Consider the following 24,711-nt stretch of genomic DNA (forward strand, 5'->3'; position numbering starts at 1 on the left):
AAAGGTTTCAACACTATTGAGAGAATTTTTCTTCAGTTACGTACAATAAAAAATATGACACTATCAAGACTTTAGATCACAACACTGGATCGCGTCTAACTTTCTAATAGATGCTATAATAGTTATGAATAATTAAATAAAATATCATGAAAACAACTTGTTAACCTCATGTGGTACCCTTAACAAAAAATTCAGCAACAAACTGCGGTCCTAAAAAAAAATAACAATGAAAAAAAAATTTTCACTAAGTGTCAAATTTGTGAAATATTTGAAATGTCATAACTTTTTTGTTTATTGGCTTACCATCACCAAATTTTTATGGTAGATAGCTAATATAATGGACCGTTTTCCCTCAAAAAAGATATTGAGATATTTGAGTTTTTGTGACAAAAATGATGTTTTTTAATGCAAAAAAAAATTTTTTTTTACTGTGTGTATTTTTTTTGGAATCTTTATTTAGTTGTCTAACTTTGTTTCTTTAGTTGTCTAACAATCGAACGAACCGTTTTTGCTGTGCAGCTTTTCGAATATTTTTGAACCATTTTCACATACACCCTTTTGAAAAGTTAGTCGTGACTCAACTTGAAGATTTGATATCGGAAAATGACGATTTAGATGGAACTGAAAAACTGTGCAAAGTTTCAGATATTTTTGAAATGGTCGATCAGAATCGACTTGCATGCCTCCGTGGAATCCCTCAAGAGAAAATGAGCGCTTTCAATTAACTTGAGCTCGATATGTAACGTATTTATCGTGGCAATAGAAGACTGCAACGATTGCTGTCTAAAATTATTAATAATTTTATTCGTCATTTGTTACAATGTTTCAACATTGGATATTCTATGTAACTCATTACTAAACCAAGGAGGGTGCTTCAGAATTATTTTCAAAATTTTATTTTGAATCGTCTGCAGAGCTTTCTTCAAAGTAATTTTTGAAATTATAATGTTTATCTAGCATAAGCCCCAGACACTTATCTTAATCTGACCAATTTATTGGAACCCCTCTTATCGTGATAAAATGTACTTGAAGGTTTCAAATAAAGAACTTTTGGTTTATGTGGAAATATTATAAGTTGAGTTTAAGAAGCATTAGGAGAAATCTTCCAATTTTTGCAAGTATGAAGAAAGAATATTCAAACTTTTTTGCAATCTACTACTGATGACACGCAGGATTCGGCCTTTGGCGTAGGCCTGTGTCATTCACAAACAAAGATTTTTGACATCCCTGAAGTAACTCAGGTAAGTCGGATGAAAATTTTTGTATAATAGTGGCCCAGAATGCTGCCTTGAGGAATACCAGCTCTTACAGGAAATCTTTCAGACTAACAGTTCTGATAATGTACCTGAAGTGTACGATTTGACAGATAATTTTGGATTATTCTAACAATGTATGTTGTAAAATTAAAGTTTTTTTTTTCAAAATATACAATCAAGCCTTCATGCCAATAGCAAGACCAATAGAAAAGCCTTCAAATTTATTGGAACGAATCAAATTTATTACACGTGAAAATTGATGAGTGGTCGAACGTCCATGTCGAAATTCGAACTGTTAATTGGCACAAATTGAATTTTTCGTTGATGTGAACCATTCAAAAAGTTTGCTGATAGAGGAATGCAAACTGATTAGACGATATATGGAAGCTTCTGCAGGATTTTTGTCTGGTTATAAAATTAGTATAACATTGGCATTTTTTCATTTGTCAGGAAATATGCTGACTGCAAACATTTGTTAAATAAATCAACCAATAATGATAAGCTACTCTCTGGAAGTTTCTTGATGAGGATATAGAAAATTCCATCATCGCTAGGAGCTTTCAAATTTTTAAATTTTTTAATAATACTTCTCGCTTCTTCCAAATCAATCTCCCAGGATTTTTCAAAAACGTTCTCTTGATTGAGAATGCTTTCGAATTCCTTAGTAACTTTATTTCCAATTAGACTAGTGAGTCCTGAATCAAAATTTCAAACGCGATTTCAAACTGCTTTTTCGTAATTAGTTAATAATAATATGTTTTCCTCTTTCAGGGCCGGAATTGGTTTCTGAGGTTCCATTAGAGGTTCCATTAAAAAAAAGAAATCCAATAACAATCTAATTAGTAGAGTAATATGGGGCAAAAGTTCGACCTTAGTGGTATAATCAAAGTTTTCAGAAAAATAATAGCAGTTGAAACAAAATAAATAGCATACAGTGATCCTTCAACATATTGGCTATGATTTTGCTGAACAAACTTGTGTCAAAATATTTACCCATTTTTAGTTATAAGAGTTCCAAAATAATGGTTTTAAACGAACTTTTTCAAGAATTCGAACTTAGAGTGGGCCAAAAGTTTGTTGGCTTAAACACAAAATATCGATACTTTTATGACAGGCATACTTTATACCAGCCGTTAACTTATGTTTGCCAAAAAATACACACTGAATTTTCATCAGAAAAATGGCATGAAACAGGGTTAATTGTAATATACCCAAAAATAGCAGTTTTTTTTTGCAAAACTAAGTGGGAATGTAAAATTTTGGTGACATTCTTCTCACGATCAGGCAAATTTCGCTAAATTTGAAGATAATATGTGGATTTTAGGCAATTTGAAAATTTTACCATGAGCTTATACATGGGTCGAACTTTTGCCCCGCTGATTCGATGTTTTGCCCCATTATGGGCCAAAAATTGTTTCAGAGCATTTTTGCAAAAACTAATACATCTCAAAGCATCCTTAAGATAGGCCTAGAGACGCCCTTAAATAAAATATTGAAAAAGATTTTATCTTTATTTGATTCCATGCAACGAAATTTTGACCAAAAATTGCAATATTCACGTCGAAAAACAACAAATAGCCATAACTTTTCCAAATCTCAATCGATTTTTATGATATTTGAAGTGCATATCTATTACTTGAATAGCATTCGAACCACCATGACATTCATGAGTTTTGTGTTGAATTGAACGAGAAATCTTACAAACAAACTCTTGCTCCACTCGAACTTTTGCTCCACTTTACTCTAAACCAAGTAGGCTATTGAAAAACGGTATGGATCGTTACATACAAAATGACAGCTCCGTTCACGCTCGTTTTTCCAAATTTCCTGGTGAATATCCTGGGATTTTTATACACAAAAACACGTCGGAACCCATGACAAACAAAACGAAGAAAAATGATGCAAATCTGTTCACTTGTTGAGAACGAAGCCATTTCGTGACATACAAACACCATTCCATTTTTATTTACATAGATTTTACACCAACTTGGACTGCTTCAGAATTAATGGTGGTTTTAAACATTGCATCAGTCATTTGATTTATTAGGGTCCTAAAGCCCTGTCCTAATGTTAATGCCAAACGCTTAAGTTTAAAACACATGTATACTTAATTTTTTAATGCTTTTCCTTTGTTTAAGTCCAAAAAACATTTTTTTTTAATTTTTTTTTAAGATTTTGCCACAACCGTTGGTTTAAATTCAAATTTTGGGTGTATTTTAGTATCCGTCTTCTTCTTCTTCTTCTTCTTGGCATTACGTCCCCACTGGGACAGAACCTGCTTTTCAGCTTAGTGTTCTATGAGCACTTCCACAGTTATTAACTGAGAGCTTTCTTTGCCAAAGTTGCCATTTTCGCATTCGTATATCGTGTGGCAGGTACGAAGATACTCTATGCCCAGGGAAGTCAAGGAAATTTCCATTACGAAAAGATCCTGGACCGACCGGGAATTGAACCCAGACACCTTCAGCATGGCTTTGTTTTGTAGCCGCGGACTTTAACCACTCGGCTAAGGAAGGTCCCTGATTTGGTATCCGTGTCCCTTACGAAATGTCAGCGCATACGAACTTTTTGGTATCGTTTACTTGGACTGGGGAAAATTTAAGTAAATCATTTATTTAGTCTTTTATCTCTTCTGATGACTTAGTACTTGAGAGACCTTTCAAGACGACTTTGAACAAACGTTCTGTTTTGTCGTCATAAGTAGCGGAATTTGGGGCAAGTGTGCCACCTTAAGCAAATGTTTCTCTTACTCTGCCCAAGCTTATAAAATCTACCAAATTAGCCTCATGATATTAGTTTCACATCTTTTCATAAGCACTGTGCCAAAGAAAATAATTTCAAAAAGTATTAGTTTTGGAGCTTCTCAAAAATCATCCAAAATAACCTACTTTTCGACACTATGGGACAAGTGTGCCACTCATTTGGGGCAAGACGGCCACCGAATGAACATCGCATGTAATTCTACTTGTAATGAAATTTCCTTTATTTCCTATTAATATTACTTACAAAGCAGACGCTTCATGTTCAAAACATGCGTAACTCTCTATTGCTCAATTCGAATAACCAAAATGGTTATTTTTGTCTCCAATCAATACAATATATGTTTTACCCTCATATGAATATTTTGAGAAAAAATCGCTTTTTGGGGTGCAAAAATGTCAGTTATTCCCCTACTATACTTTAGAAACTCCTACTGGTGTCTCATTTTGGTTTGACTAACAAATTTTGTTTATCAAATAAGTGGAACATTTGCCCCAATAAGAATACATTTCAACCAAACTGGATTTCGTATGTAAAACTAAATACTTTTTTCGTTCAAATGCCACAATAACTTACACATTTGAATAGTTTCACGATGTACAGTACGTTAGAAAAATCTGTCTGTGGAAAAATAATTTACCTTTCACCATGCTATTCAGAAACAACGAAATCTTATAAAAATCCACTCAAATTTGGTTGTCTTTGCACAAGTTGATGAAAATACGTGTAGAATAGAGCAATTTTCATTATATTTTGATCGTTGTATTGTGAACTCCCTCCCCCCACAAACCCTTACGTTATTGATGGACGGCTACTTTCTTACATTACACTGCGGAATACGATCTTGTCCCAAGCGCAAAAATACCGTTATTTAATTAATTAACGGTCGCTGAATCTATTGCCGTTTTCAAAAATATCGTAGCACGTCAAGTTTCTTAGATATTGACTCGTCCGTCAAAATGCTCCCATCCTTATCCCTGCACATCTCGGCTCGCGGCACGAAGCCGTTTCGGGATGCGTTGAGCTTCTGATAGAACTTGCGTGTTTCTTGAGACCGGCACAGCTGTTCCATCTCCTCACACTCCGTCTCCCCCAGGTGGCTTTTTTCTCTCGAAACAGGCGGGTCTGCTGTTGCCGTTTCCATCTATTACGCTCTACGTTCTGCCGGGTCCCTTGCTGCAGCATGACCGCCCGCGCTGCGTTCTTCTCCTCCAGAATCTGATTACATTCCTCGTCGAACCAATCGTTCCGTCGACTCCGTCCCACGTACCCGACGTTGCTCTCAGCTGCATTGTTGATGGCTGCCTTCACTGTTCTCCAGCAGTCTTCAAGAGGGGCTTCATTCAGCTCATCCTTTTCCGATAATGTAGCCTCGAGGTGCTGCGCGTATGCCGCTGCGACATCTGGTTGCTTGAGTCGCTCTAGGTCGTACCGGGGCGGCCGTCGGTACCGTACGCTGTTGACGACGGAGAGTTTTGGGCGCAGTTTTACCATCATCAGATAGTGGTCAGAGTCGATGTTAGCGCTACGATAAGTCCTGACGTCGATAATGTCGGAGAAGTGCCATCCATCAATCAGAACGTGGTCGATTTGTGATTCTGTCTGCTGTGGTGACCTCCAGGTGTATCGGTATGGAAGGCTGTGCTGGAAGTAGGTGCTACGAATGGCCATATTCTTGTAGGCGGCGAAATCAATTAGTCGTAAGCCGTTTTCGTTCGTCAGCCGGTGGGCGCTGAACTTTCCAATCGTCGGTTTGAACTCCTCCTCCTGGCCAACCTGAGCGTTTAGATCTCCTATGATGATTTTGACTTTATCATCATCAGTGCTTCCGGAGTGAGGGTTATGCACGTTTATGATGTTGAAGTTGAAGAACCGGCCTTTGAGCCTCAACTTGCACATTCTTTCAGTGATCGGCCACAACCCGATCACGCGCCTCTGCATATCACCCATCACTATAAAAGCTGTTCCCAGCTCGTGTGTGTTGCCGCAGCTCTGATAGATGGTATGGTTACCTCTAAACGTTCGCACCATTGATCCCTTCTAACACACTTCCTGTAGCGCTACGATGCCGAATCCGCGGTCATTCAGCACGTCGGCGAGTGTGCGTGTGCTACCGATGATATTGAGAGCTTTACAGTTCCACCTACCGAGCTTCCAATCGCTAGTTCCTTTACGTCGCTCTCGTTGATTATTCGTTGCTTGATTGTTTTACGGCTGGCTTGCAGGGCCTGGGCCTGATACCAACCCCCTTCTCTGGCACTCGGACGATGATCAGCCGCCCCTGACATGGGGAACAGACGCTGTTGTGGGCCGCTCCTAACATGGAGTACAGACGCTCAAGGTTTGCAGAAGCAAAAGCCAAAGCAAACCCCCCCTACCCTGTCAGCATACGACCAAAGTTCCCACCGGGGTTGGTTACCAGTACCACGAGGAGGTAGGGATAGGAGTTGCTGGGCAAGAGGCTAAGGACCACACAAAGAGGTTTATTTTATTCCTACAGGTACGCAAGGTACCAATGGTACGCCATCCCCAGCCATTTACCAACCGCCCTCTTCAACATCTAATAATCCAATGGACCAATGCACGAGTTCATCATTTGACGTTCCATTTCTCTCGCCGTTTCATTACGGTACCTATCCATCTAGTTTTCATTGCTTCCTTCTCCTTGCTCCCAATGGACCGATGCACGAGTTCACTATTTGACATTTGAGCGGTGCCGTGTTATTTACGTGACCATGGTAACGAGTGAATGCAGCACCGCTCAAACGTCAAATTAGTGAACCCGTGCAAAGGTCCATGGACCAATGCACGAGTTCACTAATTTGACGTTTGAGCGGTGTCGAGTTCACTCGTTGCCATGGTCACGTAAATAACACGGCACTGCTCAAACGTCAGATAGTGAACATGTGCATCGGTCCATTACTTTGAGCAAAACAGACCGATATGCCAGTAATCAAATTAAATTTATCTATATAACTGGGTGCTACAGGGGACCCTACTCAATCAATTCAGTTTCCCTCCAAACTAGATTGTCTTTTCCTGTTTACATTTTAGTTACCGCCGATGGGGGTGACAATGGGTCTAGGGGGTGAGATTGGGTCAAAACGGAAAAATGTGTTTTGTGAAATATTTCAGCTAATAACGCTGATACAGTGCACCCCCGTTAATTTGAACGGTACCTCATGCAAACTATCGGGGTTCATTTTTAATTTGAACATCTAGTCTCCATAGAACCGTATTTCTGGTTACCTCTTTCTCCGTTTTGTTTTGATTCTGCGCTCCGTTCTACAGCGTTCCATTTCACTTAACTTTGTTCCATGAGCTAAATGACGTTTGATCCATTTTTAATCTGAACGATGTGCAAATTAGCGGGGTACAAATTAAAAAGTGTTCAGATTAAATGTGGTCAAACCAACGGGGGTACCCGGTATTACTAAAATTAATAATTCATATGTTCGGGAACATATTATAACACATAATTCATAGCAATATACATTTTTAGAAATAGTAGTTTTTGTATACTACATCAATAAACTTGCATGTTGAAACTAGATAAAATTTACAACATTAAATTTCTCCTATACAAAGTATCACGCATGTACTATAGCCTCTATCGTTGTATTAGTAGATTGTTGAAAGTCTTTTCATTATACATCACAGGTATTTTCCGGAATCTGTTTGATTTTCCCATAAAAAAAATCAGTTTTTTTCTGTACGATGTCTAAAACATTGAAAATAGGGGTGAGATTCGGTCAAGCAAGAACGATAGTTAATGAAATTCCAAGTCCACTTTTTTTACATTTTACGGTGCCGGGTGTTCTCTTTTTTCATTAAGATGTGTTTATTTTTTCTAAATCTCTGAAACACCAAACAAGTCTACTTGAGTATTCCGTGCATTAAATAACAATACAACGCATTTTGACAATTTTTCAAACCAGTGAATGCATTTTGAACTGAACGCGAGCCAAAAGTGAACTGAAAGCGTTCTAATTTTGCACGAGAACATAGCAAGCATTGAACTCTCGTGCAAGATTCTGCACCTGCTCAAGAACGGCCCGTTCACTTCAAAATGCACAACGCAGATGAAAACCATAAAAAACTACATAAGAACATATTGAGTTCATGGCATTACAAATATATGGAACCATTAAAGTTTCCTAAAATCTTTGCTAAATTTACGCATTCAAATATGTCCTGTATCTGCCATGAAGACAGTTTTCATTTCACGTTCAGTTTTTAGCTCGCACGGGTTCAAATTTTTGAACTGCTCATTGTTCAAGCCTACTTGATCCCTCGTTCAAAGGTTTGAACTGGAACGCAAACTGAACGCGTTCAAATGCAACTGTGTTTCGTGCGCAGCAACATCGTAAATTTTTATCAAAAGGGTGCTTTTTTTCTAAATTTGATTATTTATCAGTGTTTTCATATTATAGAAACATCTCACGGAAGTACAAATGAGTTGGATCGCTGAAATACTGGGATTATGACGTCAACTTCTGCCTGAAATTTATTGATCGTGGAATGTCGCACCGAAATTTAACTATTTCCAAAGGTTTAAAATAATCAATGTTTCAGTACACCTTTGGGGAAACTGAATGGGCTCTATAGCAATGGGGATGAGACTTTGAAGACAATTTGAGGGAAAAACCAAGAAAATTTATGTAAACTTGGCGATAAATGTTGGGTTTACGTATTTTTCTCATAGCTCTTTAATTTTCAGTATAATCTTTCTTTTAAGTGGGTTTATGATACTTGTGAAACATCTTAGATATCTTTTTGTCTTGTTTGCATCGTTTTTGGTCAAAATTTTTCAGTTGTGAATGGTTTTGAAATCATATTCTCAAAAACAAGTTATTTCAATTACAGTGACCCAATGTCACCCCCTCTATGGGGTGAGATTGGGTCATTTTTCATTCACTTGTGATGCCGCTGTGAATAAATATTTGTCTTTAATTTTTTGAACAGTTGTTAATGACCATCAAAGTACATACACACCAAATTTGAAGTTTATTGGAGTTAAATTGCGATAGTTATTCAATTCAGACCCATTGTCACCCCCAACGACGGTACATAAAAACTGAATTTCTACTGCTATGAGAAATATTAACCATGAACTCGGGGCCCCCAGGAACCCAATGCCCAACTTGAACGCTGTTTAAAAACCACAAGAAAAAAACAAAATAAAATACAGTGCATCAAGGGACTGAGAGCCCTGAGCACACCTACGCAGATAACCGTTCCGCGAACCCACAGCCGGAACTTGTTTATTAGCACCCGACACCGCTCCGACCACCAGATCGCGAAACAACAGGTTGTTCTTGCCCGGTGGAAAAACACAATTAGGTTACAGAGGAAGCAAAATGAATTATGTCGAAATCGATAACAAAAACCCATTTTCAATTGTTGCAATTGTGCATGTCTCAGTCCGCAACCTAGTTCTAGGCGAGAGATAGTGGAGCCAAGGCCACAATCATATAGAAGGGAAGTGTTTCATTCGCTACTAACAGGAAATTTATTATCTTTCACAATCAATGCTAATTGCTACGTGTTTATATGTACAAGGCGCTCTGAAAGGTCGCGACGGCAAAAGAAGGCATTAGACAACTCCCGCGATCCCGGCTCAGTCAATGTTGCTCTTCCACGAGACCGGGTTGATGTACATCTTGCTGATGGAACCCCGAAGGCTGTCGATTCCTTGGTTCAGCGGCACCGGCTTCGGCTTGGAGGAAGACGTTTTCAACCACTCGTCATAGAACAGCTTCGAAAGCTGCTGTCGCTCTTGTTTGAGCTCCTCCTCCATCCGCTGCTTGGCCACCAAACGCAGTTTTCTTTCTGAAAGGGAAAAGGACTACTGTCTCTTAATCAATTTGAATTGTTCTCGAAATTTACCTTCTTCCTGTTGCTTGACCCGATTTTGCCATGCTTTGAACGTGGATTCGCTTTCCTCGTTCGGAATCCACTTTTTCTTCGTTTCCTTCTGTTTCGATTCTCTACCTTTGGCACTTTGTTGTTGTTGTCTCTTTTGCTTTTCCTGTTCTTTTCGTTCCATCCATTTCTTTAACTTTTCTTCACTTTCTTGTTTGCGTTTTTCTTCGGCTAACCGTTTCTTGGTTTCTTCTCGTTTCTTGCGTCGTTGTTCTTGTTCTTTGCGTTTGCGCTCGGCTTCACTATGAAATTATGCGAAGTACAATTTAGGCTATTCACTTTGAGTTAAATACAAATCGTTTGCCCTTACTTTTTGGCCTTCAACCACTTGTTGTAGGCCTCCGGGTCGTATTCCTTTCGTCTTGGCACAAGTTTACACACTGTTGTGCTGGTACTGGAATCCGAATTCTGAAACCAATCAAGGCCTGGTTAGCTATCATCAATCAATACTTCATTACAATTTCCACGCTACATAATCTTCCAGCGCCAGTCCTTCCCACGCTTTTAGAGTCCTTTCGGTCATTCGAGACACGACCGAACACGCATCGTTGTCTTCCGACTCGCTTTCCTCCGAAGCTTCGCAGTCCTTGGAGATGAACACGGCGTTGTTAACACGGCTGAAGATAGATTTCGTTAGTTTGCGCCATTCATTACTGATGTTAGCTTCTTACCGTGCTTCTTGCTCATAATCATGACTGGATGATTCGAAAAGACTCTCCATTATGATCGATTTTTTTGGTCCGCTTTTGATGGACGGATAGGAGACCTTTAAAAAGTTACAACTTGAAATGACATAATTCGAATGACCGATTTTTAACGCCTACTTTGAATCAGGCGAAAACTCTATCGCTTTATTGAGGCATACTTTGAAAGTAGAAAAACATGTGTACTGTGACCAAAGACAAATTAAAGACCTCCATGTCCCTTGCAGTTGCCCAAAATTTTATGGCTCATAAGGTAATCTAGAATGCCGTGAAAAGTGTACTCCGATCTGTCAAGCTTGGGTACCTTTTGTACTACCGAGGGACGAAATGCAGTACTAGATATGGTACCCAATCTGAGCCCGAGTGTGACGGACCTGCTGTGACTGTAACTCATTGATTGACCATCGCCAGAACCACCACGCTGATTCTGTGTATAAAAAGCGAGGTGTTTTCTTCCAATGTTGTCCAAAATAAAACATACAATATTTCGTTTTCGGACAACCACTGAAGGGTTAAGTTTGTCACGCGTCAACTACTGAGTTCCAATGAGAAAATCATTTTCTCACTTTCACTTCATCACTTCCGCAGTTATTATGTGAGAGCTTTATTTGCCAAGGTTGCCATTTTCTGATTCGTATATCGTGTGGCAGGTACGATAATACTCTATGCCCAGGAAAGTCAGGGAAATTTTCTTTACGAAAAGTTCCTGGAACGTCCGGGAATCGAACCCAGACACTTTCAGCATGGCTTTACTTTGTAGCGCCAATTGGCTCAGGAAGGCTTGAAAGAATTAAGGATTAGCTTAATGGCATCTTCAACATATACCTGAGGGTCGTAGACACAAAAGTCAATTTGGACAAATTTAGATGTAAAATTATGAAAAATAATAGAATCGTTCTGGCGGGCTTCGATCCCACGACTCCCAATACGCTAGACTGGGCGCGTTAACCAACCACACCAGAGAACGGGTAACGATGTCATACTACAAGTAGCCGAAGAAAACGATCTAATCGTGCTTATCGATGGCAGTACAACCTTTTCTCGTTGCAGTTACCAATATTGTATTGACGTTTCGCTGGCTTCTTGTGAAATACTTAGACTTTTAAGCTAGGTATGCTGTTCCGCTCAAGAAAAGTAAAAATATTTCTGCTCAAGAAATGGTCAAGAAATTTCCTACAGTGAGCTCCATTTGAAATGACATTTCTTTTCAACTGCGTACTGCGATAAAGAAAAAATCTTTTCTTGAGCATTTCTTGCAAGAAATTTCCCACGCATCGAGATGGGCGATTACTTTTCTGTTAAAGTGCATACTTTGCTTTAAGATGGATTGTTCATACAGACCCGATGGGCAGTGACCATCATGCAATCGAAATTCTAAGTACCGAGATCTTACCAAAAATCACCAGGCGATCAAGACGGCGATTCGACGAAGCAAAATGGGAGACATATGAGCAGGATTTACTCACCTGGATAAATCCAGAACATGTGTATGACCCTGAGCAGCTAGGCGAACTAATGCTGCTAAGGCTAACATTCTAAGAACGAGCAGTAAGCCAGGAAGGAAAGCGCAACATTATTGGTGGAACGACGCAACGAAAGCAGCAGTGAAAGCTCCAGAAAAGCCCTCCGCATACGAAAACGAACTCCCAAGGATCATGTAGATTGGAGTAACATTAATAAAGAGTGTCATTACATCAGGTATCAGAACATCGGCTCAGGCGGCACGTTCCCCTACCAATGGGAGATTTGTGCCTCGCCAAACAACAGCCTCTATCATCATTTACCTGAACGGGGAAAGGAAGAAGTGGGGTAGAGGACAATAAAAAGGAGGAATAGAAAGGTAAAAGAGAGAAAAAAAATGAGTGAATAGCAGAACACCAAAGGGAGGCATTACTGCAAGAACCGCCGCACGGATAATAGAAAAAGTAAAAAGCATTTACAATTAGAGAACTCGTAGTTCAATAGTTTATTTACAAGTGCACAAACATATTTAGCTTCAAACAAGCACAATAGTAATGAAACAATTTTTGAGGTTTCGCAGATTTTTTCTGCTGAAGTACATCTACTTGTACCTTGTTGAACCCGTAGTTCATGAGAAAATTTTGCTTTTGCAAAACTTTCATCGAAGCATCGTCGATGCTACAAAACAAAAATTTATTATTTTCTGTTGTTTTACTTTTCCAGATCTTCCAGCGATCTGCTGAAGTGGAAGGATTCTGGAATTTTAGTCTTCTCAAGACATTTAAGTCGCGTAGACCTTCCTTGGGATCCCAAGGGATGTTTATGCAAATTTTGTTTATAAATGCAGCGAAAGGTTCAATTATGAACCGAAATTCTCCAGCTTTTTCATTAATAGCTGTGAGCTTTACGATCAGCCAATTGTAGATGATTTCGTTGTCCGGGGTAAACCAGACAACCCCAAATCTTAATCCAGATCCCCTAAAACTAGGGGTAATAGAAGGAAAGGGTGAAGAATACAAGAGTGTATTCAAATCCCTCAGAAGAGCGTCTTTTAACGCAGGGGTAAACTGTCCGTTCAAAAGCCGTACTTGCAAACGCCACTTGTCACCACTAGAGGTACCGTTTATAGCACTCGATAATGTTGATTTAGAATTGGATTCCTCTTGCACAACAATCATGTCTACATTGGCACTACCACGTGGCGATTTGTCAGCACCATCCTTCGAACTAGTCGCAGCAGCACAAGGCAAAGCCGGGAAATTTGTTTCAGCATCACATGAATCGCCAGTTTGCGAAAACTGTGATTCGGCACTAACAACCTTACCAGCATTTGTCTCAGTGTCCTGCGTATTAGCTCCGGGGATGTTGTTGGCAGCCATTTGGAATTGATAGCTTCAAATATCAAACACTTGGAGGAGATAGATGTTGCCTCAACGAAATCCAACGATGGAAAGAAAGAGTCTTCTTCACAAGAGCTCAAACATGCCACATATAAGGTATCGGTGTGGAGGCTCATTGTTCTGCAATTGTATTATACTACAACGCAACAACTGAGAGTTCACATCGACAACAATACGTTTCATTAGGAACACATTGGAAATAAAAACTAAAAAAAACAATACATATCAAACGTATTGGTGCATTACTCTGTGCAATGGTCATGTAAAATATTCACATGATTGAAGGTTTAGAAGATCATACTACTTCAGGAAATGTCTGTGTATGTAAAACAGGGAGATTGTATGCACTAAGATATTACATACAGAAGTACACTAGTGTACACATCTTGGTGTCTTGTTTGAGACAAAATTTGTAGCGTATTTACACACATAGCATAGCATAGCATAGCATAGACTGACTGTACATGTCAATGGTTGCTACTCCGTGATTGTTCGGAACTGGTAAGAATTGCACTGGGATCCAAATGAATAAGGGATGGGAGTTTCCGCTTACTCTCAAAGTGCAATTTTAGCAGATCTAATATTATTGATCAATAACGGCGCCGGCCAAGTCCTTACAGTCAGTTGGGATGGGGAAGGAATGTTAGGGTGTAATGATTGTTGCTTCTAGAGACCGAGAATACCTCTGCATCTCCACAATCACCACGGGAAGGGTGTTTATTAGTGGGGGAGGAAAAGATCTGGGAGTCACCTTTGGTCGGTGATGCGATCCATGGACAAGGGGGAAATATACGACTTACATTTAAAACTAGTTTTGTATTTTTGTCTCGAGAAGTTTTTAGTAGTAGATTCAAAAAAAAAAAAAAAAACGTCAACATCTATAATATCGAACAATTCAAAAGAAGTTTTTATTAATAGCGAAAACTGAGAATTACATTATATATTTTAAATCATATGAAACAGCAATAATGCCGACACTTGTAGTGACGAACCATACATAGTTTGTTTGAAAATTACATATGAGTATTACTGTGCATTTTTGTCTCGAGATGGTAAAATTTTTAAAACATACGTCAACATTCACAATGTCGAACATTTCAAAAGATATTTTTAATAATGTAAAAAAGAGAAAAATATATGTATATTGAAATTGTGTAAAACAAGCATAATGCCGACACTTATAGTGACGAACCAAACAAAGTTTGTTTTAATATTACACAAAAGTTACACTTTCAAGAAAAAATGTGTTATCATAAGCATGAAACGAACTCACCAGTTGGTAATCCATCCTCGACTGAACACAAATATCTCTTCGCAACACAGTGCGAACAGAAAAACTTCTTGGCGTCCCGAAAACAAACCGTTTTCACGAAGCACTATCCAGCAAGACGCGTGAAAACAGGGAAAAAAGAAGTTCTCCGACGACGAAAACACGCGCGAAACCGAGAACAAAACCTATCCGACGACGCAACAACGATCCATCCTGCTTGGGCTTCACGAAGCACTACCCAGCAAGACGCTTGAAAACAGGAGAAAAATGTTTCTCAGACGACGATGAAAACACGCGCGAAACCGAGAACAAAACCTATCCGACGACGCAACAACGATCCATCCTGCTTGGGCTTCACGAAGCACTACCCAGCAAGACGCTTGAAAACAGGAGAAAAATGTTTCTCAGACGACGATGAAAACACGCGCGAAACCGAGAACAAAACCTATCCGACGACGCAACAACGATCCATCCTGCTTGGGCTTCACGAAGCACTACCCAGCAAGACGCTTGAAAACAGGGGAAAACATTTTCTCCGACGACGAAAACACGCGCGAAACCGAGAACAAAACCTATCTGACGACGCAACAACGATCCATCCTGCTTGGGCTTCACGAAGCACTACCCAGCAAGACGCTTGAAAACAGGAGAAAAATTTTTCTCAGACGACGATGAAAACACGCGCGAAACCGAGAACAAAACCTATCCGACGACGCAACAACGATCCATCCTGCTTGGGCTTCACGAAGCACTACCCAGCAAGACGCTTGAAAACAGGGGAAAACATTTTCTCCGACGACGAAAACACGCGCGAAACCGAGAACAAAACCTATCCGACGACGCAACAACGATCCATCCTGCTTGGGCTTCACGAAGCACTACCCAGCAAGACGCTTGAAAACAGGAGAAAAATTTTTCTCAGACGACGATGAAAACACGCGCGAAACCGAGAACAAAACCTATCCGACGACGCAACAACGATCCATCCTGCTTGGGCTTCACGAAGCACTACCCAGCAAGACGCTTGAAAACAGGGGAAAACATTTTCTCCGACGACGAAAACACGCGCGAAACCGAGAACAAAACCTATCTGACGACGCAACAACGATCCATCCTGCTTGGGCTTCACGAAGCACTACCCAGCAAGACGCTTGAAAACAGGAGAAAAATTTTTCTCAGACGACGATGAAAACACGCGCGAAACCGAGAACAAAACCTATCCGACGACGCAACAACGATCCATCCTGCTTGGGCTTCACGAAGCACTACCCAGCAAGACGCTTGAAAACAGGGGAAAACATTTTCTCCGACGACGAAAACACGCGCGAAACCGAGAACAAAACCTATCCGACGACGCAACAACGATCCATCCTGCTTGGGCTTCACGAAGCACTACCCAGCAAGACGCTTGAAAACAGGAGAAAAATTTTTCTCAGACGACGATGAAAACACGCGCGAAACCGAGAACAAAACCTATCCGACGACGCAACAACGATCCATCCTGCTTGGGCTTCACGAAGCACTACCCAGCAAGACGCTTGAAAACAGGGGAAAACATTTTCTCCGACGACGAAAACACGCGCGAAACCGAGAACAAAACCTATCCGACGACGCAACAACGATCCATCCTGCTTGGGCTTCACGAAGCACTACCCAGCAAGACGCTTGAAAACAGGGGAAAAAAATTTCTCCATCGACGAAAACACGCGCGAAACCGAGAACAAAACCTATCCGACGACGCAACAACGATCCATCCTGCTTGGGCTTCACGAAGCACTACCCAGCAAGACGCTTGAAAACAGGGGAAAACATTTTCTCCGACGACGAAAACACGCGCGAAACCGAGAACAAAACCTATCCGACGACGCAACAACGATCCATCCTGCTTGGGCTTCACGAAGCACTACCCAGCAAGACGCTTGAAAACAGGGGAAAACATTTTCTCCGACGACGAAAACACGCGCGAAACCGAGAACAAAACCTATCCGACGACGCAACAACGATCCATCCTGCTTGGGCTTCACGAAGCACTACCCAGCAAGACGCTTGAAAACAGGAGAAAAATTTTTCTCAGACGACGATGAAAACACGCGCGAAACCGAGAACAAAACCTATCCGACGACGCAACAACGATCCATCCTGCTTGGGCTTCACGAAGCACTACCCAGCAAGACGCTTGAAAACAGGGGAAAACATTTTCTCCGACGACGAAAACACGCGCGAAACCGAGAACAAAACCTATCCGACGACGCAACAACGATCCATCCTGCTTGGGCTTCACGAAGCACTACCCAGCAAGACGCTTGAAAACAGGAGAAAAATTTTTCTCAGACGACGATGAAAACACGCGCGAAACCGAGAACAAAACCTATCCGACGACGCAACAACGATCCATCCTGCTTGGGCTTCACGAAGCACTACCCAGCAAGACGCTTGAAAACAGGGGAAAACATTTTCTCCGACGACGAAAACACGCGCGAAACCGAGAACAAAACCTATCCGACGACGCAACAACGATCCATCCTGCTTGGGCTTCACGAAGCACTACCCAGCAAGACGCTTGAAAACAGGAGAAAAATTTTTCTCAGACGACGATGAAAACACGCGCGAAACCGAGAACAAAACCTATCCGACGACGCAACAACGATCCATCCTGCTTGGGCTTCACGAAGCACTACCCAGCAAGACGCTTGAAAACAGGGGAAAACATTTTCTCCGACGACGAAAACACGCGAGAAACCGAGAACAAAACCTATCCGACGACGCAACAACGATCCATCCTGCTTGGGCTTCACGAAGCACTACCCAGCAAGACGCTTGAAAACAGGAGAAAAATTTTTCTCAGACGACGATGAAAACACGCGCGAAACCGAGAACAAAACCTATCCGACGACGCAACAACGATCCATCCTGCTTGGGCTTCACGAAGCACTACCCAGCAAGACGCTTGAAAACAGGGGAAAACATTTTCTCCGACGACGAAAACACGCGCGAAACCGAGAACAAAACCTATCCGACGACGCAACAACGATCCATCCTGCTTGGGCTTCACGAAGCACTACCCAGCAAGACGCTTGAAAACAGGAGAAAAATTTTTCTCAGACGACGATGAAAACACGCGCGAAACCGAGAACAAAACCTATCCGACGACGCAACAACGATCCATCCTGCTTGGGCTTCACGAAGCACTACCCAGCAAGACGCTTGAAAACAGGGGAAAAAAATTTCTCCATCGACGAAAACACGCGCGAAACCGAGAACAAAACCTATCCGACGACGCAACAACGATCCATCCTGCTTGGGCTTCACGAAGCACTACCCAGCAAGACGCTTGAAAACAGGAGAAAAATGTTTCTCAGACGACGATGAAAACACGCGCGAAACCGAGAACAAAACCTATCCGACGACGCAACAACGATCCATCCTGCTTGGGCTTCACGAAGCACTACCCAGCAAGACGCTTGAAAACAGGGGAAAAAAATTTCTCCATCGACGAAAACACGCGCGAAACCGAGAACAAAACCTATCCGACGACGCAACAACGATCCATCCTGCTTGGGCTTCACGAAGCACTACCCAGCAAGACGCTTGAAAACAGGGGAAAAAAATTTCTCCATCGACGAAAACACGCGCGAAACCGAGAACAAAACCTATCCGACGACGCAACAACGATCCATCCTGCTTGGGCTTCACGAAGCACTACCCAGCAAGACGCTTGAAAACAGGGGAAAACATTTTCTCCGACGACGAAAACACGCGCGAAACCGAGAACAAAACCTATCCGACGACGCAACAACGATCCATCCTGCTTGGGCTTCACGAAGCACTACCCAGCAAGACGCTTGAAAACAGGAGAAAAATTTTCTCAGACGACGATGAAAACACGCGCGAAACCGAGAACAAAACCTATCCGACGACGCAACAACGATCCATCCTGCTTGGGCTTCACGAAGCACTACCCAGCAAGACGCTTGAAAACAGGGGAAAAAAATTTCTCCATCGACGAAAACACGCGCGAAACCGAGAACAAAACCTATCCGACGACGCAACAACGATCCATCCTGCTTGGGCTTCACGAAGCACTACCCAGCAAGACGCTTGAAAACAGGGGAAAAAAATTTCTCCATCGACGAAAACACGCGCGAAACCGAGAACAAAACCTATCCGACGACGCAACAACGATCCATCCTGCTTGGGCTTCACGAAGCACTACCCAGCAAGACGCTTGAAAACAGGGGAAAACATTTTCTCCGACGACGAAAACACGCGCGAAACCGAGAACAAAACCTATCCGACGACGCAACAACGATCCATCCTGCTTGGGCTTCACGAAGCACTACCCAGCAAGACGCTTGAAAACAGGAGAAAAATTTTTCTCAGACGACGATGAAAACACGCGCGAAACCGAGAACAAAACCTATCCGACGACGCAACAACGATCCATCCTGCTTGGGCTTCACGAAGCACTACCCAGCAAGACGCTTGAAAACAGGAGAAAAATTTTTCTCAGACGACGATGAAAACACGCGCGAAACCGAGAACAAAACCTATCCGACGACGCAACAACGATCCATCCTGCTTGGGCTTCACGAAGCACTACCCAGCAAGACGCTTGAAAACAGGGGAAAACATTTTCTCCGACGACGAAAACACGCGCGAAACTGAGAACAAAACCTATCCGACGACGCAACAACGATCCATCCTGCTTGGGCTTCACGAAGCACTACCCAGCAAGACGCTTGAAAACAGGGGAAAAAAATTTCTCCATCGACGAAAACACGCGCGAAACCGAGAACAAAACCTATCCGACGACGCAACAACGATCCATCCTGCTTGGGCTTCACGAAGCACTACCCAGCAAGACGCTTGAAAACAGGGGAAAAAAATTTCTCCATCGACGAAAACACGCGCGAAACCGAGAACAAAACCTATCCGACGACGCAACAACGATCCATCCTGCTTGGGCTTCACGAAGCACTACCCAGCAAGACGCTTGAAAACAGGAGAAAAATTTTTCTCAGACGACGATGAAAACACGCGCGAAACCGAGAACAAAACCTATCCGACGACGCAACAACGATCCATCCTGCTTGGGCTTCACGAAGCACTACCCAGCAAGACGCTTGAAAACAGGGGAAAAAAAATTCTCCATCGACGAAAACACGCGCGAAACCGAGAACAAAACCTATCCGACGACGCAACAACGATCCATCCTGCTTGGGCTTCACGAAGCACTACCCAGCAAGACGCTTGAAAACAGGAGAAAAATTTTTCTCAGACGACGATGAAAACACGCGCGAAACCGAGAACAAAACCTATCCGACGACGCAACAACGATCCATCCTGCTTGGGCTTCACGAAGCACTACCCAGCAAGACGCTTGAAAACAGGAGAAAAATTTTTCTCAGACGACGATGAAAACACGCGCGAAACCGAGAACAAAACCTATCCGACGACGCAACAACGATCCATCCTGCTTGGGCTTCACGAAGCACTACCCAGCAAGACGCTTGAAAACAGGGGAAAACATTTTCTCCGACGACGAAAACACGCGCGAAACCGAGAACAAAACCTATCCGACGACGCAACAACGATCCATCCTGCTTGGGCTTCACGAAGCACTACCCAGCAAGACGCTTGAAAACAGGAGAAAAATTTTTCTCAGACGACGATGAAAACACGCGCGAAACCGAGAACAAAACCTATCCGACGACGCAACAACGATCCATCCTGCTTGGGCTTCACGAAGCACTACCCAGCAAGACGCTTGAAAACAGGAGAAAAATGTTTCTCAGACGACGATGAAAACACGCGCGAAACCGAGAACAAAACCTATCCGACGACGCAACAACGATCCATCCTGCTTGGGCTTCACGAAGCACTACCCAGCAAGACGCTTGAAAACAGGGGAAAAAAATTTCTCCATCGACGAAAACACGCGCGAAACCGAGAACAAAACCTATCCGACGACGCAACAACGATCCATCCTGCTTGGGCTTCACGAAGCACTACCCAGCAAGACGCTTGAAAACAGGAGAAAAATTTTTCTCAGACGACGATGAAAACACGCGCGAAACCGAGAACAAAACCTATCCGACGACGCAACAACGATCCATCCTGCTTGGGCTTCACGAAGCACTACCCAGCAAGACGCTTGAAAACAGGAGAAAAATTTTTCTCAGACGACGATGAAAACACGCGCGAAACCGAGAACAAAACCTATCCGACGACGCAACAACGATCCATCCTGCTTGGGCTTCACGAAGCACTACCCAGCAAGACGCTTGAAAACAGGGGAAAACATTTTCTCCGACGACGAAAACACGCGCGAAACTGAGAACAAAACCTATCCGACGACGCAACAACGATCCATCCTGCTTGGGCTTCACGAAGCACTACCCAGCAAGACGCTTGAAAACAGGGGAAAAAAATTTCTCCATCGACGAAAACACGCGCGAAACCGAGAACAAAACCTATCCGACGACGCAACAACGATCCATCCTGCTTGGGCTTCACGAAGCACTACCCAGCAAGACGCTTGAAAACAGGGGAAAAAAATTTCTCCATCGACGAAAACACGCGCGAAACCGAGAACAAAACCTATCCGACGACGCAACAACGATCCATCCTGCTTGGGCTTCACGAAGCACTACCCAGCAAGACGCTTGAAAACAGGAGAAAAATTTTTCTCAGACGACGATGAAAACACGCGCGAAACCGAGAACAAAACCTATCCGACGACGCAACAACGATCCATCCTGCTTGGGCTTCACGAAGCACTACCCAGCAAGACGCTTGAAAACAGGGGAAAAAAAATTCTCCATCGACGAAAACACGCGCGAAACCGAGAACAAAACCTATCCGACGACGCAACAACGATCCATCCTGCTTGGGCTTCACGAAGCACTACCCAGCAAGACGCTTGAAAACAGGAGAAAAATTTTTCTCAGACGACGATGAAAACACGCGCGAAACCGAGAACAAAACCTATCCGACGACGCAACAACGATCCATCCTGCTTGGGCTTCACGAAGCACTACCCAGCAAGACGCTTGAAAACAGGAGAAAAATTTTTCTCAGACGACGATGAAAACACGCGCGAAACCGAGAACAAAACCTATCCGACGACGCAACAACGATCCATCCTGCTTGGGCTTCACGAAGCACTACCCAGCAAGACGCTTGAAAACAGGGGAAAACATTTTCTCCGACGACGAAAAACACGCGCGAAACCGAGAACAAAACCTATCCGACGACGCAACAACGATCCATCCTGCTTGGGCTTCACGAAGCACTACCCAGCAAGACGCTTGAAAACAGGGGAAAACATTTTCTCCGACGACGAAAAACACGCGCGAAACCGAGAACAAAACCTATCCGACGACGCAACAACGATCCATCCTGCTTGGGCTTCACGAAGCACTACCCAGCAAGACGCTTGAAAACAGGGGAAAAAATTTTCTCCATCGACGAAAACACGCGCGAAACCGAGAACAAAACCTATCCGACGACGCAACAACGATCCATCCTGCTTGGGCTTCACGAAGCACTACCCAGCAAGACGCTTGAAAACAGGAGAAAAATTTTTCTCAGACGACCATGAAAACACGCGCGAAACCGAGAACAAAACCTATCCGACTACGCAACAACGATCCATCCTGCTTGGGCTTCACGAAGCACTACCCAGCAAGACGCTTGAAAACAGGGGAAAAACATTTTCTCCGACGACGAAAACACGCGCGAAACCGAGAACAAAACCTATCCGACGACGCAACAACGATCCATCCTGCTTGGGCTTCACGAAGCACTACCCAGCAAGACGCTTGAAAACAGGGGAAAAAAATTTCTCCATCGACGAAAACACGCGCGAAACCGAGAACAAAACCTATCCGACGACGCAACAACGATCCATCCTGCTTGGGCTTCACGAAGCACTACCCAGCAAGACGCTTGAAAACAGGGGAAAACATTTTCTCCGACGACGAAAACACGCGCGAAACTGAGAACAAAACCTATCCGACGACGCAACAACGATCCATCCTGCTTGGGCTTCACGAAGCACTACCCAGCAAGACGCTTGAAAACAGGAGAAAAATTTTTCTCAGACGACCATGAAAACACGCGCGAAACCGAGAACAAAACCTATCCGACTACGCAACAACGATCCATCCTGCTTGGGCTTCACGAAGCACTACCCAGCAAGACGCTTGAAAACAGGGGAAAACATTTTCTCCGACGACGAAAACACGCGCGAAACCGAGAACAAAACCTATCCGACGACGCAACAACGATCCATCCTGCTTGGGCTTCACGAAGCACTACCCAGCAAGACGCTTGAAAACAGGGGAAAAAATTTTCTCCATCGACGAAAACACGCGCGAAACCGAGAACAAAACCTATCCGACGACGCAACAACGATCCATCCTGCTTGGGCTTCACGAAGCACTACCCAGCAAGACGCTTGAAAACAGGGGAAAAAATTTTCTCCATCGACGAAAACACGCGCGAAACCGAGAACAAAACCTATCCGACGACGCAACAACGATCCATCCTGCTTGGGCTTCACGAAGCACTACCCAGCAAGACGCTTGAAAACAGGGGAAAACATTTTCTCCGACGACGAAAACACGCGCGAAACTGAGAACAAAACCTATCCGACGACGCAACAACGATCCATCCTGCTTGGGCTTCACGAAGCACTACCCAGCAAGACGCTTGAAAACAGGAGAAAAATTTTTCTCAGACGACCATGAAAACACGCGCGAAACCGAGAACAAAACCTATCCGACTACGCAACAACGATCCATCCTGCTTGGGCTTCACGAAGCACTACCCAGCAAGACGCTTGAAAACAGGGGAAAACATTTTCTCCGACGACGAAAACACGCGCGAAACCGAGAACAAAACCTATCCGACGACGCAACAACGATCCATCCTGCTTGGGCTTCACGAAGCACTACCCAGCAAGACGCTTGAAAACAGGGGAAAAAATTTTCTCCATCGACGAAAACACGCGCGAAACCGAGAACAAAACCTATCCGACGACGCAACAACGATCCATCCTGCTTGGGCTTCACGAAGCACTACCCAGCAAGACGCTTGAAAACAGGGGAAAACATTTTCTCCGACGACGAAAACACGCGCGAAACTGAGAACAAAACCTATCCGACGACGCAACAACGATCCATCCTGCTTGGGCTTCACGAAGCACTACCCAGCAAGACGCTTGAAAACAGGGGAAAAAATTTTCTCCATCGACGAAAACACGCGCGAAACCGAGAACAAAACCTATCCGACGACGCAACAACGATCCATCCTGCTTGGGCTTCACGAAGCACTACCCAGCAAGACGCTTGAAAACAGGGGAAAACATTTTCTCCGACGACGAAAACACGCGCGAAACCGAGAACAAAACCTATCCGACGACGCAACAACGATCCATCCTGCTTGGGCTTCACGAAGCACTACCCAGCAAGACGCTTGAAAACAGGGGAAAACATTTTCTCCGACGACGAAAAACACGCGCGAAACCGAGAACAAAACCTATCCGACGACGCAACAACGATCCATCCTGCTTGGGCTTCACGAAGCACTACCCAGCAAGACGCTTGAAAACAGGGGAAAAAATTTTCTCCATCGACGAAAACACGCGCGAAACCGAGAACAAAACCTATCCGACGACGCAACAACGATCCATCCTGCTTGGGCTTCACGAAGCACTACCCAGCAAGACGCTTGAAAACAGGGGAAAAAAATTCTCCATCGACGAAAACACGCGCGAAACCGAGAACAAAACCTATCCGACGACGCAACAACGATCCATCCTGCTTGGGCTTCACGAAGCACTACCCAGCAAGACGCTTGAAAACAGGGGAAAAAATTTTCTCCATCGACGAAAACACGCGCGAAACCGAGAACAAAACCTATCCGACGAC

The 24,711-nt window shown here is 43.2% G+C and overlaps 2 protein-coding genes across 2 annotated transcripts in view; one reads left to right on the forward strand and one right to left on the reverse strand.

The window, feature by feature from the left end:
* Positions 1-24,711, forward strand: part of LOC5566685 (sodium-dependent serotonin transporter) — a 114,422-nt gene that overhangs the window by 27,601 nt on the left and 62,110 nt on the right. The gene's annotated exons all lie outside the window — the stretch shown is intronic.
* Positions 9,505-10,694, reverse strand: LOC110679862 (vicilin-like seed storage protein At2g18540). Its single transcript, XM_021855823.1, has 5 exons — positions 10,613-10,694; positions 10,414-10,558; positions 10,252-10,349; positions 9,906-10,183; positions 9,505-9,848 (listed from the first exon to the last, which is right to left on the reverse strand). Exons 1-5 carry the CDS (start codon positions 10,660-10,662, stop codon positions 9,637-9,639), a joined length of 783 nt encoding a protein of 260 aa, XP_021711515.1. The 5' UTR covers positions 10,663-10,694; the 3' UTR covers positions 9,505-9,636.

This window comes from Aedes aegypti, chromosome 3, assembly GCF_002204515.2.
Source record: "Aedes aegypti strain LVP_AGWG chromosome 3, AaegL5.0 Primary Assembly, whole genome shotgun sequence".
Classification (NCBI taxonomy): domain Eukaryota; kingdom Metazoa; phylum Arthropoda; class Insecta; order Diptera; family Culicidae; genus Aedes; species Aedes aegypti.